Raw genomic sequence first — 15,292 nt, 5'->3', positions numbered from 1 at the left:
CATTTATGCCATATATTTGCATATATTCTAATTACCTGTATCTAATCACAAGTTTTAAATGGCCATGCACTCACTGTTTCTACTGGAAGGCTTGATGTGCCTGTGCACATTTCTTAACCATACTATATGTACAGCAGCCTCAAGAAACAACTTTTGTAGAGGCCTGCAGAACACATGTAATTATACTTTAGCAGGTAAAAATATATTGCCTTTTTTGCCCTCTAAAAGCAGAGAGAAAATTAATTCTTTTCAGCTGTTTTATCCGGGAACAAGCATTTGTTCTGTGTTAAATCTGCGATTTGTAGGCTGAGCTTTGTCAGCATCTCAGGAACGGGGGAGTGGGAAGTGGTGGGATGAGTGTCACAAACATGTTCATGTCCAAACTGTCCTCATACCAGGCTGTTTGCAGAGGTTGCCCTCCACGAGCCATTTAAGTTATCTTGACATCTTATTCCCAGATATTCATCATCTAAATCCCCAACCCATGTTTTTGTTTCTTATGTATATGAGGATATTTTATGTAATGTTTTATTTTTTTTCTGGAAGATCAGTAAATTTTTTAAAAATCTGCTGGATAATCAATAAGGAAACTCAATTTGACATCTATTCATTTATTCAAAAATACTGGGAGCCTACCATGGTATACAAAGTACAATAAGATACCATCCCTGCCCTTAAATAGCTTAGAATCTTGTTTGATTTTCAAAAGGAAGAATTTTGTAGTGCCAGGAAAGATATTTCCAAGCCACTGGACTCAAAGCACCTGGGATCAAGTCCTTTCAAATAACTGGGTGTAGAAAAATACTAAGGGCTGCTGACCTGTGAAGAGGGGAAGACACTGCAATATCTTCCCAAGAGAGCCATGTGAGCTTCACAAGGATGTCAACAGCACATGTTAATAGGTCTCAAGGAAGAAGCAAATCCCTGGAAGAAAGGACTTTCAGAGAATTCTAAGAAGATGGACCCTTGCTTGGATCTTGACTGGACCTTTCTTTTTTTCTGGGGCGGTGGTGGGGAACATGTGGAATCAGTTTCAGTATCTAGTCAGGCTGGGTGGGCCTTGAACTCAGAATCCTCCTGCAACAGCTTCCCTAGGACAGGGATTAAAGGTATGAACCACGATGCCTGGTTTGATCAAAATTAGTTAAAAAGCAAACGAACAAAAAAGGGTTATTGGTCCAGGAAAATGACCCTTTGGAAGATAGACTCTAGGTGTGGTTGAAATTGGGATGTTAGGGATGAGTGAAGAAAGTAAGGACTAATTGGAGATAATACTGGAGAATGTTCTGGGGTTAGCTCAAGACAGAAGTTTTTCACCCTGTTAGTAGTACCCACCCATCCTGTAGGAAATTGACTATCACCAGGGCTAGACACGGTGTCCTCAGGGAAAACAAAAACAAAAACAAAAAACAAGAAACAATCCCATCAAACTGACCAGCAGGGCTAGACATGTATGTATGTGTCCTCATGGGGAAAAAAAAATTAACTCTTATTTTACTTGAGAATGGAATACTGATTACCAAGTATGCATGGAAGACTGGGAAAAGTTGATCAACGGACATAATGTTACAGTGAGATTGCAGGAATAAATTTTAGTGTTATATCTGTAACACAGTAGGGTGAAGGAAGTTAGTAATATGTATTGTATATTTCAAAATAATTAGAAAACGTGATTTTTAATGTTTTTATCACAAAGAATAAAATTTTAAGGTGTGGATCTGCTAAATAATTACCCAAATTTGATCATCATACAAGGTAAAGCTAAGTTGAAACATCACATTGTACTCCATAAATAAGTAGAATTCTTATGTATCAATCCAAAATAAAGCATTGTGGTTCATCCCTATAATCTCTGCACTGGAAAGATTGAGGCAAGAAGGTCCTGAGTATGAAGTCTGTCTTGGCTCTATAGCAAAACTTTGTCTCCAAACAAGCAAACAAACAAAAACCAAGGAAATATATGAGTTAAAAGAACACAGAGATGTGGAGAGCATGAGAATAGTAAGAGAATGTTTTGTGTTGTTTTGAATTCATTTTTTATTGTAAAAATACTGTACAGAGGGGTTAGTTTTATGAGCAAGGTAATGACTACATTTCCTATCAAGCATTGTTACCTCCTCCTCTTTTTTTTTCCCTACCCTCCCCTCTCCTCCTCCGATCCCTGTCTAAATTGTAAAGTTCCTTTTTCAACATAGTATCTTGTGCATCTCATTGTTACAATGGGTCAACCTGTATCCCTATTTAAGCATTTTGTTTTTTTCCTTTCCCCTCCCCAAATTAGAAATATGAATGTTTTGGTTTGTTTTATTTTAGAATATATTGAAAGTTATTCAACATTTACCCTACACATAAAATAAACTATCTGGATCCTGGGAGTGGTGTGATTCTTTTGGTCATGTTCTCATTTTCTGTCATGTCTGCTTCAGGGTCATTGTCTTCTTTCTTGCTTATAAGTGGTTTAGGACAGATGGTTACATTCTTTGCCCAACTACTACACCCCAAAGAGAGAACTTATCCCCCTGTATGAGAGCCACCCATAGCTGTATGGGAAGTTGAGATAGGAAGAATCAAGATGTAAAGCCAGCCCAGGCAAAGAAGTTCACAAGACCCCTTCTCAATTTATAGCTGGGAATGGTGAGGTACACCTGTCAACCTACCTATGTGGCAAGCTAAGATCTGGAGAGTCCTGGTGCTAGGCAAGCCTGGGCAAAAAACCCTACAAGACTCCAGCTCAATGGAAGAAATTGGGTATGGTAACACATGCCTATCCTCTCAGCTATGGTGGGAAGTGAAAACTAAGAGGACAGTGGTCCAGGCATGCATCTAGACAGGATGGGAGGCCCTATCACCAAACTAACTGATCAAAAGCCCTAAGCTTAAATGCCAATATGGGTGAAAAGTGAAATGTGTATTTAAGGTGCAAATAAAATTCAAATGTTATTTCAAATTAGCATAGCTAACCAAGATCACATGGGAAAGGAGTAGGGTTTGGTGTGAGCTATGATTTTTTTTTTAATTAGTAAGTTACTGAAAAAGAAGCAAAAAACATGAGCACATTCTATGGAGTAACAATATTCCCCATGAAAATAACCACAACCAGAGTCTGACTTGGTGGCTCTGCAAATGGAGTAGCAAAGGTAACAATCATGTATTTTCTACTATTATGCACTGCACTGTCTGGACTGGTTTCATTACCATATCCTGAACATGACTTTCTACAAGTGAAAAATCCATGGTCTTGGGAGCATCTGTAAGTTGACCCTAGCCATGATAGCCATGCTTTAGTAGATAACCTTCATATACATCAATTCTTCTAGTTAACTTTGACAACTGTCAAGATTTCACTTATATGATAAGTTAGCACTGTATACCTAGTACTTCTTTTTGAGATAAAGAGGAAGAATCCATTTATGAATCACTAGCTTGGTAATAAAAGCTACTTAACATGAGCTAAATTTTCCACAACTTATCCTTAGATATGCAGTTATTCTCTGCCACCACAAATAAAAAGACAACCAAAAGGCCCTTACGATTTTCAGCATTAACTCAAGTGCTCAAGAGTAAAGGCCTAATACAGAAGAGGGACACTACTTTATATAAGTAATACATGAACCAGGTTCCCTAACTCCCTCCTCCTAAATATTAAGTGTTCTTTTGAGTATTTGTGGTTAATCTCTGTGTATATTTACAATCAATACCTAACTGTAGGTGAATAGTCAAAAGATTCAACAATGATTAAGATAGCATATCAGATTTTTGCTACTGAGACATTCTTGATATAAACAATTTAAGGGAGAAAGAATTGATATTGGCAAAGAGCTCCAAAGATTTTAGTCTACCTCTTTATGAGGTAGAGAGGTCATGGCAAGACAGCGAAGTTCACATCATAGTGGTCACAAAGCAGAGACAAAAAGAGAAAAAGAAACCTGCACTCCCGGGGTTTTGTCTTTTTTATCCTTTTTATTCTATCCTGACTCCAGTTTATAGGATGGTGATTCCCACATTCAGGTGGGGTAATTCTTGCTGGAAATGCTCTCAAAGACACTTCCAGAAGTGTGCTTATCTCCTAGATGCTTATCAACTTAACCAAGTTAATCAAGATAAATCTATTTTATCAAGATAACCAATTTAATCAAGATAAATTATTACATATAACAAAGAAACAATCCATAATTTGTCTTGACAAAAGTTGGTCCTTACACATACATTTTTGAGCAACTTGAGTACCAAGTATGGAGTAGAAAAAGAAACACTATGATAAAAGGAAAAATGATAGGATTGATGTCAGAGTCTAGGTGAAGAAAAAGGCCTTGTATAAAAGCATATTTCATTTTTGTAGAAAAGAATGAAGAGATTTTATTTTCAAAAAATCTTCAGATTTTATAGGAAAACACTTTTTTATATGCATAGAAACACAATCTTCTACTTTATGAATTCATTGAACAGGAAAGAATTTGTACTAAAGAAATTAACAATAATCATACAATATAGATAAGCCACCACCCACATTTATAGGAATGGTTGAACCACCACAGGCTCTGTGACTGATCTACACTGTTAGTATATATATATATTTTTAAATCAGAAGAACTGATTCATACTTAATGCTATATCCATACAGTGGGATACTAAATAATAACAAACTAATTGTTGCTATATGTAACATGGACAGGATTACTTTTCAATGAGGACCAAACACAAACAGTACATGTTCTATGGTTCCATGTATATAATATGTGAAACAAGGCAGAATTAACCATGGTGTTAGAAGTCAGCATAAAGGTAAACTTTGGAGTGTATAGATAATAGTAGGGGTGACACAGGGGGATTCGGACCTGCAGAAAAATACTATCCTTTTAATCTAGGTCCTGGTTGCATGGTGTGGGTCTACTTTATTGCAATTCAGCATAAAGTTACAATTATACTTCTCTGAAGATATGCATGCTTCAATTAAAAAGTTAATATAACCAAGCATAGAGGGCCCCTGCTAGCTAGCCCCTGCACTACCCTAACACAAATTTTTAAGGTCCTCTACACAGATAAATTAGAACAAGGCAACTCACAGGCAGTGGCAACTCCACAAGTCTATGTCTTGGCAGTGGAGATTTGCTGGTTCTATCTCCACTAGTGTGCTTGGAGAGACACAAAACACACATCTGGAAGGACATCTGCAAATCTGCAAAACCCCTCCCTCATGCACAGCTTTATGAGGCAGGCAGGGCAAATGTCCTTATTTTACAGATGAGGAAGTGGCACGGAACAGTAAGAGTGATGCGTGAAGGCGTCACACTAATATGCCATAGAGCCAGGACTGGCTTCTAAGCCAGTAGCTCTTTGCATGGTCCTTATTCCTTTTGGGAAGAGAAACAGGAAGAAGCTTGTTTCTATTTTGCTGGGTACAGTGTTATAAGTCACCTGAAATGCTCTATGAAATAAGGTAGAGGAATCAGTACTGGAAGTTACTAAAGGTCCTCAATTCTAAGCTCATTGGGAAAATATACTCCAAGCATGTACTTCAAAATAGACCATCTTTGCAAGTTTACCTATTGAAAATGATCAGTAAAATAGAAATGCTTGACATCAATATGGCTTTTCCACAACTTAAAAATTATGATGTAAGTTTTCTGGTCTGAAAAAGGAAAGAAAAGAGTCAGGTGCTGGCTCATCCTAGCTACTCAGAAAGCTGAGATCTGAGGATTGTGGTGTGGACCCAGCCTGAGCAGGAAAGGCTGTGAGACTATGTCCAAGCAACTACTCAGAAGATGATGGAAGTGGCACTGTGGCTCAAGTGGTAGAGCACTAGCCTTGAACAAAGAGAGACACAGGGACAGAACCCAGGCCTTGAGTTCAAATCCCAGGACCAGCATGGAAAAATGAAATTAAAATAAACAAGAAAAGAAAAATACATTATGTCTGTGTCCAACTTACCTAGAAGCGTCTGCTTATTCTGAGAGGAGTCGGGCTCTGTAGAACATCTGCATGACCGGAGGACAATTACTCCGCCAAGCACGCCATCTTCACTGGCAAGGAAAGGTGAACCTGCACACAAGGGACTCACAGTTATTTTTTTTTTAATTTAAAATTTTCATTTGATCACTAGAACAAATATATTTATACACATACACATATACGTGTATCATGAAAAAGATCTTAAAAGATGCACATATTATGGCATGCTCGTATTTCATATAAACTTGATGGCAAAGGCAGGCTTATGCCTGAACAGAGGCCATTTGGCAAAGATAGTGCCAGATGCTGCCAAGATGCCATGAGTAGGGGATGTAGTATATAGTACTGTATTCCGAATGGAACTGGAAACACTACTAGATTAAAGGACCAAATGCAACTCCACAAAAATAAATGCTCAACAACTCTCTTTGATCAGCTCTTAGGGACCTCTCCCCAGGCTCTACTTGTTGTCAGGGACACACAACCAAAAAAGCTTTGATTTACTACCTTAAAATCAATTTTAAACAATAAGCCACAAACTTTATTACAAACATTTAAAAATGCTCCTGATGGCTTACACAAATAAGGGTGAAACTGTATTTCTATTATGAGTCTGGTGGTTAGAAGCAGCCTGCCTTCTTGAGATCTCACACTAACTGAACCAACTGTGAGCATTTCAAGAACATTACACTTTGAAATCCCTCATTTTTCTTCCCCAAGGACATCTTCTTCGAACATCTGGCCTCGCAAGTGAGCACGTGGAGAACAAATGCAAAGTTAACCCAAGAATTATCAAAGAAAGTAGTAAAAATAAAAACTGGATTGGGGGGAGAGCTTCTGGTTAAACTTAGTAGATTAAATATGTGCATTTATCTCCACTCGCTCCACAAATTCCAGCAAATTGATAAGAAAGGAAGCATGACACCAAATTGTAAAGGAAAAGGCAGACAAGAAAATAACTGATTTTTTTTGGAAGATGGGAAAAAGAACCTAGCAATTGTTCGTGTAGCAGTCCTTTGAAAGCTGAAACCTACTTGTCCACGGGTGAGGGACCTTGGAGTGGGCAATTACAGGAGCCGCCTCCATCTAGTTTTTCCATAAGACTAAAAAGGATTGGATGTTAGAGGATTCAATCTCCTCTGCAGGCAGGAGTATAGGATAGGGATGAATGAAGACAGCTGCTTGAAAGCATCCAAAAGAATCTTCTAGACGAGGTCTCAGCAAACTAGGGCCTGCTAAGAATTCTTTTAAGCATTTTTTTTTAAAGGAAGAACAGGAAAGAGCAGGAGGAGGAGGATAATATTGGGACAGAAGGAAGCATGCTAATCTTTATTCTTTGACCCTACTTTATTGACCTCCCGCCCAGGATTCTTGCTAGAACGAAGTTACTCCTTCCTAAGATTGGAGGATCCAAGACAGTTATTCTTTAAAAAAAAAAAAAAAAAAAGTTTAACAAGAGAGAGTTGAGACTTAGGGGCATTAGGCTCAACTCAGAACAAACGAACCAAAAAAAAGGGGTAGACTTTGAAAACAAGGACTAAAATATTTAAATAATGAGATACTCAGGACATGAGATACCAGGATGAGATATTCTGAATAGAAGACTGGATCGTTCCTTTGCTGCAACCCAACAAACACAGGAATAACTTACGTAAGAAACACTGAAAAAGTAACTTGCCCATGCCCTATGGTAAGGGCTTTCAGATGAAAATAAGAGGTATTTAAGTCTTTAGCCCACTTAGCAATTGGGCAGTTGTTTTTTTAAGGATTTGTTATTGGGGGATTTAATTTTTTGAGCTCTAATTATATTTTAGATATTAGACCCTTGTCTATTTTATGGCTAGTGAAGATCTTCTCCCAGTCCGTGGGCTTTCTATTGATCTTGCTAGCTATGTCCTTTGCCATGTAGAAGCTCTGCAACTTCATGCAATCCCATTTGTCCAACCTTTCTTTGATTTGTTGTGTTTCTGGGTCTCTATTCAGAAAATTTTGCCCTGTGCTAAGGAGCCCTAGAGTTTCTTCCTGTAATATTTTCAGGGTGTCTGCTTTTATTTCAAAGTTTTTGATCCATTTGGAGTTGATTCTGGTGCAGGGTGATAAATACAGATCTAGCTTCAGTTTTCTACAGGTGCAAAGTGGTTTTTTCTTTCTTGCTATTGTTTTTAATGAACTTACAATGCACTATGTGATTCTTTTGTTTCTTTTATATGTTCTTCCCCCAGGGTATAACCTCTGTTTTCACTGTATCTAATTCCAGTGTCGTGCATCTTGTATATACATTTTTATAATTTGGAGAGGGCAAAAGATATAATGAAATGCTTAAATAAGGATACAGGTTGACCCATTGTAACAATGAGATGTACAAGACACTATGTTGAAAACGAGCTTTACAATTTCTGGGGGGACAGGGTGGGGGGAGAGGAGGAGTTGGGAAGGTGGTGAGGGAAGGGATGGTAGGGTAAAAACAAAGGAGGTAACAATGCTGGATAGAAAATGTACTCATTACCCCACTCATGAATCTGTAATCGCTCTATACAGTATTTTTACAATAAAAATATATATGCAAAAATATTATAAAAAAGTAAAAAAATAATAGGTGTAATTATGAAAACGAGGTGAACAGAAAGAAGAAAAGCAAAAGGAGGAGGAGGAGGAGAATAGAGGAAGAAGAGGAGGAAGAGGAATAAATGCAGAAAAAAGATGAAGAAGAAGAAGAAGAAGAAGAAGAAGAAGAAGAAGAAGAAGAAGAAGAAGAAGAAGAAGAAGAGGAGGAGGAGGAGGAGGAGGAGGAGGAGGAGGAGGAGGAGGAGGAGGAGGAGGAGGAGGAGGAGGAGGAGGAGGAGGAGGAGGAGGAGGAGGAAGAGGGAGAGGAGGAGGAGGAGGAGGAGGAGGAGGAGGAAGAGGGAGAGGAGGAGGAGGAGGAGGAGGAGGAAAGTGAGAGATATGGGAATGTTGCTTAGAAGTGTTTACTTAGCCCTGAGATCAGTCCTCTTCTCTTAGAGACAGAGAGAGATGAGAGATAAAAGAGAGAAAGAGAGAATGAAGGGATGAATGAATGAAAATAGAAAATATCAGAAAATTAAAACAGGTTAGATGTTCCAATGAGTTTCAGGAAGAGAAAGTAGAAGTGAAATGTAAATATTTTCAAAGAAATCATTCAAAAATATTTCCAAAAGGAGGAGGCTGCAATGCTTGATAAGAAATGTACTCATTATCTTGCCCATGTAATTGTAACCCCTCTGTATAGTATGTTCACAAAAAATAAAAATAAAATAAATAAATAAAAAAAAGTATTTCCAACAAGTGAAGGATGAACACTTAAAATGAAAGGATCCATCAACCTCCTAGAAAGCTAATGAACAAAGAACCTATGAAGATTTCATGGTGAACAAGAGGAAAAGAAAAAAAAAAAAAAGATATCACTGTAAATCTATGCTATTAGAATGTCACTGTAAACTTTAAAATATTGAGGAAAAAAAGGTCTAAAACTTTCCAAAAGAGGGAAAAAAAAAGATTACATGGAAAATAAAAAGATCATATTGGATTTCTCAACACAACAATGTGTACTATAGGGATACAGGTTAACCCATTGCAACAATAAGCTGTACAGGATGCTATGTTGAAAAACGAACTTTACAATTTAGGTGGCAGGGGAGTGCAGCTGAGGAGGTGGGAGGGAAGGGATGGTAGGGGAAAAACAAAGGAGGAGGAAACAATGCTTGATAAGAAATATACTCATGGGGCTGGGAAGGTGGCTCAGTGGTAGAGCGCTTGCCTTACATGCCTGAGGCCCTGGGTTTGATTCCTCAGCACCACATAAGCAAAAAGAAAAAAGCCGGAAGTGGAGCTGTGGCTCAAGTGGTAGAGCGTTAGCCTTGAACTGAAGAGCTGAGGGACAGCACCCAGGCCCAGAGTTCAGGCCCCATGACCGGACCCAAAAAAAAAAAAAAAAAAAAAGAAATGTACTCATTACCTTGCTCATGTATCTATAACTCCTCTTTAAAGTATTTTCACAATAAAAAGAAAAAAGAAAAAAGAAAGCCAACATGCTCCACTCAATGCATTCATTCTAAATTGTACAGTGAGGAGTACCTGGTTCTAGACACACAAATAAGAGACAACTGGATTTTTTTTTAAAAAAAGGATACCTCATAAATCATATGCTGTCTTCAAAATTTTAGGCAAAAGTATTTCCAACATCGAATTCTATATTCAGCCAAAATGTCAATCAATCATACAGAAGAATAAAGTACAAAATCTTCAGGAGTTTACTTCTCAGTCATTCTTTCTCAGAGAGCTAACAGAATAAAAAAAGCTTGACAAAATTAAGTAAATGATGAAGAAAATGATACTGGAAACATGATTCAAAACAAACAAATGAGGAAAAATAAAAGGATTCTCAGGTGGCACAGAACTAGAGATCAAAGAGTCCAAATTGGAGCAGAAAGCCAGAGATGGCTAGGAAGGCTGTTTCCAAGGAGAGGAAAAAACAAATTGACAAAATACATGTTGGATTTGAATGAGGAAACATTTCAGATTTCTGAAGGAAGTTTGGAGGATGAAAGAGGGATTAGTATGAACCACAACAGCCAAAACAACAAAATAATGAGAAAGATGTTAACTCAGGGAAAAGAATAAAACTTTTTTGTTAAAAAAGGAAATGGAGGTCTAGGAGTATAGCTTAGTGACAGAGTATTATGTAATGCCCTCAGTTTAATCCCCAGTATCACAAGAAAATGGAATCAGACCACTACATAGCTCACATGCCAACATCGATAGGAAATATAAACTCTCAATACTGACAAGCTAAAAAAATGGGAATATAATATATTGAGAGGAAGAAAGATACATATGGGATTGGAAGAGAACTAAATTCTAATTTTTTCTAGTGTGAACATATTTAATATTTAAATAATATCTAAAATTGAAAATAATTAATATAAAAGTAGTATGCTGAATTATGGATGTAACTTCCAGAAGAAACAGCTAAGAATTAAAAGTGGTGAAAGAGTAGGCTCAGGGATAAGGAAATAGAGAAGTTGGTAGATAAATTGGCATTTTTTTTGTTTTGTTTGAGACAAAAATACATTGTTGTTGTTGTTTGTTTTGTTTTGGGGACAGATTTTCTCACTGTGTATGCCAAGCTGGCTTTGAACTCATGACCCATCGAGCTCAGCCTCCTAAGTGCTGAGATTAGAGGTGTGAACTACCATGCTCAGCTGAAACTACTTGTTTTTGTAAGCCAGAGTATTGTGTTTAAACCTTTGCTTTGGGAAAAAATGAAATTTAAACTAAAACTGAGGTGAATTTTTAATTGCCTTTCCAAAAATTTTTATTATTAATTAGTTGTACAAAGTGTTACAATTCTATCAGTAATGAGTACAATGCTTCTTAGACAATGCCATGCCTTTCCCACATTTTCTCCCTCTCATCTCTGCCCAGAGCTGTACAGTTCATTTATTACATAGTGTATATTGACTACCATGACTGCTTTGGTTTACCCACCCTCCCTCCATTCCCTCTCTTTTTGTCCCCTCCTAAAAAGACAACAACAACAACAAAAAGCAATAACACCAACAATAATACCACCAGCAATAAAACCCCTTAACCTTCTGAATCTACAGAGAAGGGGGTAAAAGAGACAAGAAGCTCACAGAAGAAAAAAAAAATCCTGCACCAGGCCTTGGCCCCATGTTTTTGGTGCAATTTCCAGAGCCACTCTGACATGAAGTATTTTATTATGATTTCACAGAGAAAGAACCTGAGTTTCATAGAGGTTAAATGACTCTTAAAATCTTCTGCTGCTTCTTTCTCTATGACTCGGTACTTCAAACCATGTCAAATCCTGTCAGTTCCCCAAGAGTCTGCAATCGGGGCAGCTTTTCCACTTCCTCACTTTCACTGCCAAGATCCTGAGTGAACTCATTGTTTGCAAACACAGCAGAGGGTTCCCCTCTAGCCTTCCTGATCCAGCCATCCAACTCTCTGTTAATTAATCCAAATAATGGGAACCAAGGATCAGGAATCATGTATCTCTCTTGGGGATACAGCAGTGAACAACACAGATTTCTGCATAAATCTTGTTGGGCAGGTTGGGAGATAAGAAAATCTAACCAGACAGTAAGAAGTGCTGAGAAGAAAATGAATCTGAATCACGGTACTGGTATACATTTAGTATGTTTCAGATTTTTGTTCCTTTGTGTTTCATTTGGTTTTGTTTTACTATTACAGACAATACTACTATTAACGTCTAGATCTATTTATCTTTCATACATCTATTAATATTTCCATAGGATATATTTGAAAAATAGTTAATGAACCAATTGGCATTCAAGTTATTTGCTACAGATCTCTAAACTGTCCTCTAAGTATTTTTACACTTACAAGATGCAGTTTGAGAATATGCATTTCCCTATAACTACATCAAGACAGGTATTTGCAAACCCTTTATTACTAATCTGATTAATAAAATGGTCTCACTGTTATCTCAATTTACATTTATTTAGTTATGAACAAAGTTAAACATCTACACTGTAGTTTAGATCTTTTTGTCTGTTTTTTTTTTTTTTTTTGTCTTCTTTTTTTGTCCCAGTATTGAGGCTTAAATTCAGATCTTTATGCTTGCAACTAAGCTTTTTTGCTCCTGGCTAGTGCTCTACTACTTCAGTCATACCTACTGTTCAGATTTTCTGCTGACTGCGATGGAGCCTCCTGAACTTTTCCACTAAGGTGGCTTGAATTACAGTCCTCAGATACCAGCTTTCTGATCAGCTAGAGTTACAGGTGTGAGCCTCTAGTGTCTAGATGTGGTTTGTATCTTAAATGTACCCCAAATACTCAATGTTTAAGGCAAGTCCTCTTGCTTGATTTCTGTCATATTAATCAAATACAATCCTAATTAAGATTTTTGGTATCCATTTCTTAAATGGCTTCTTGCGTTTTTATTACGAACACCCTATATTCCATCTATTAAGGCAATAAACTGTTGGCCTTCTGTGTCATATCATAGTTTGTTAACTATCTTGGCTTTATGTATGAATTCTTTTTATTTCATAGTAAGTTAAAAAATTAGTAAAGGAAGTTTTTGTTTTTGTTGTTTTGGGTTTTTTTGGGGGGTCCAGTTGTAGGCCTGAACTCTGGGCCTGGGTGCTGTCCCTCAGCTCTTCAGCTCAAGGCTAGCGCTCTACCACTTGAGCCACAGTGCCACTTCCAGCTTTTTTTTTCCTGCTTATGTTGTGCTGAGGAATCGAACCCAGGGCCTCATACGTGCAAGGCAAGCACTCTACCACTGAGCCACCTTCCCAGTCCCAGTAAAGGAAGTTTTAATGCTTATACAGTTGGCTTATCAATACTTTTCCTTTAAGGCTTCTATGAGTTTTATTATGGAAATTATGAATATAATTTGCTCATTTTCTATTACCTGTTTTCTCCCCTAAATTGTCAATCAATTGTATAACATAAATTATGTTAAATTCATCTCCTTACCCACTGCTTTAAAAAAAATGGTCCTTTTTAAAATTATTCTTACTTACAGATAAGATACTGAGGCACAAAGAGTATGGATGAGTCACCCAGGGTCACTAAGCTAGGTTTAACTGCCTTAAAATAAATTTTATCACATACTCAACTTTTGTAAGTATCTGAACTGTTCCAATAATAAAACTATTCTCATACAGATACTGAACTAATTCTTACAACTGTACAGTATTCTCTTTGACTGATCTAGTTTCGACTCATCATTTTTTCATTGTTTGAAGTAGTCTTTGCTATTTTCTTTTTTCCTCCTTCTTCTGGGACTGGGATTCAAATTCACTATTGGATGCTTCACACTCCTTGGCAGGTGCCCTACCTCAGCCATGTCTCCAACCACTACTACTCTCATGGGATTTTTCTTTCCTCTTCTTTTTCCAGTGCTGGGGCATGAACTCAGGGCCTGGACACTGTCCCTGAGCTTCTTTTGCTCAAGGCTAGTGCTCTACCACTTGAGACACAGTGCTACTTCTGGCTTTTTCTGTTTATGTGGGACTGAGGAAATGAACCTAGGGCTTCATGCATGTTAGGCAAGCACTCTACCACTGATCCAAATTACCAGACCTCAAGGAATTTTAAAAATAGGATTCTTTAATATTCTTAACTCCCACCCTCACTGGAATTATTATATGGATAATATTAAATTAATTATAATTTTGCTCGAGTGAGGATGCCATGATAAAAATTTTCCCAGGAAAAACTTAAGATAATCATTTATATACTTGACCTCACAAAAGGCTGAGGCCACATGATTTTCAGACAAAGTAATATGACATGGCCCTCCTAAAATAAAGCAAGAGAGCACTCTTCAAAATAATTTAAAAGGCTCATTTGTGCTTTTGATCAAATAAGTGTGTTTGTAGCATGTCCACAGACACATAAGCTTAGTGTAAAATTTTCTTTTCTCATAATCAGTGCTTAGTCTTCTGACCAACCTTATCTTGTTTATCACCATCTAAAATATTTCTAAAACAAGAAATTCAAGCTCAACAATCTTCTGCAAATAGAGCAAAAACAATCTAAACAAAAACCTACAGGTTCCAAGGCAGTTGTCTGTAAGGTGAAAGCAGACCAATTGCAAAACTTTTAAGTCAACTATTCATAAATAAGTGAAAGTCTGTTGATTCATGATTTCAAACATAGAAAGCATAAAAATATTTTTGAGGGGATGGAAGTTCATAGACCTATAGTTACAAATGCATATTACCAATGCTTGAGCTCACAACTCTAAATCATAAAATGCTGCAATTTTTGTACTGTGAATTTAATGACACTGGGTATAATCTAAGTGCCTAACAGAAGCATTGATCGATGCAAGCAAACAGGTATACAGAGGGCTAGAATTCAATTAGACAGTGTATCAACACAATGATATATGGGATTTGTATTTCATTTGATTTTGATTGCATTTTGCTATGTATCCCATTCTCAGTGAAGCCATTGACTATCTTTAACACCTATTCTATGCTCAACATTCTGCCAAACAATGTGGACACAAATATTCATATATAACACATGCATACATACTTAAATATATACTATACAATACTGTATGTGTCTCTATCCAACCCCAGAACAGTATATGGCACATAGTAGGTAATCAAAGAATACCTGTTACATATAAAAAGCACAATAGTAGGCTGTGTGTTAGGTATTGAAGGCCTTGAGAAGAACTATACTAACTTAATTAGGGCCCACAGTGAAGGTAAGAAGCCAAATCTGCCCTTGGACAATAAATTGAATATGGACAGATATGATGGTGCTAAGTAACACTATAATAAATATCTATGGATCTTATTATTTAGATAGCTGA

General features: G+C 37.1%; 1 protein-coding gene across 3 annotated transcripts in view; it reads right to left on the bottom strand.

The window, feature by feature from the left end:
* Positions 1 to 15,292, bottom strand: part of Tasp1 (taspase 1) — a 199,189-nt gene that overhangs the window by 39,863 nt on the left and 144,034 nt on the right. For all 3 annotated transcript variants that reach the window (XM_070006733.1, XM_070006734.1, XM_070006735.1), the window contains one exon: positions 5,929 to 6,039. In XM_070006733.1, the coding sequence (XP_069862834.1) occupies positions 5,929 to 6,039 (111 nt within the window). The remainder of the gene's footprint in view (positions 1 to 5,928; positions 6,040 to 15,292) is intronic.

This window comes from Dipodomys merriami, unplaced genomic scaffold (assembly GCF_024711535.1).
Source record: "Dipodomys merriami isolate MVZ:Mamm:240054 unplaced genomic scaffold, mDipMer1.0.p SCAF_7, whole genome shotgun sequence".
NCBI lineage: Eukaryota > Metazoa > Chordata > Mammalia > Rodentia > Heteromyidae > Dipodomys > Dipodomys merriami.
The sequence above is the reverse complement of the archived record's forward strand: the minus strand, read 5'-3'. Positions and strand labels throughout refer to the sequence as shown.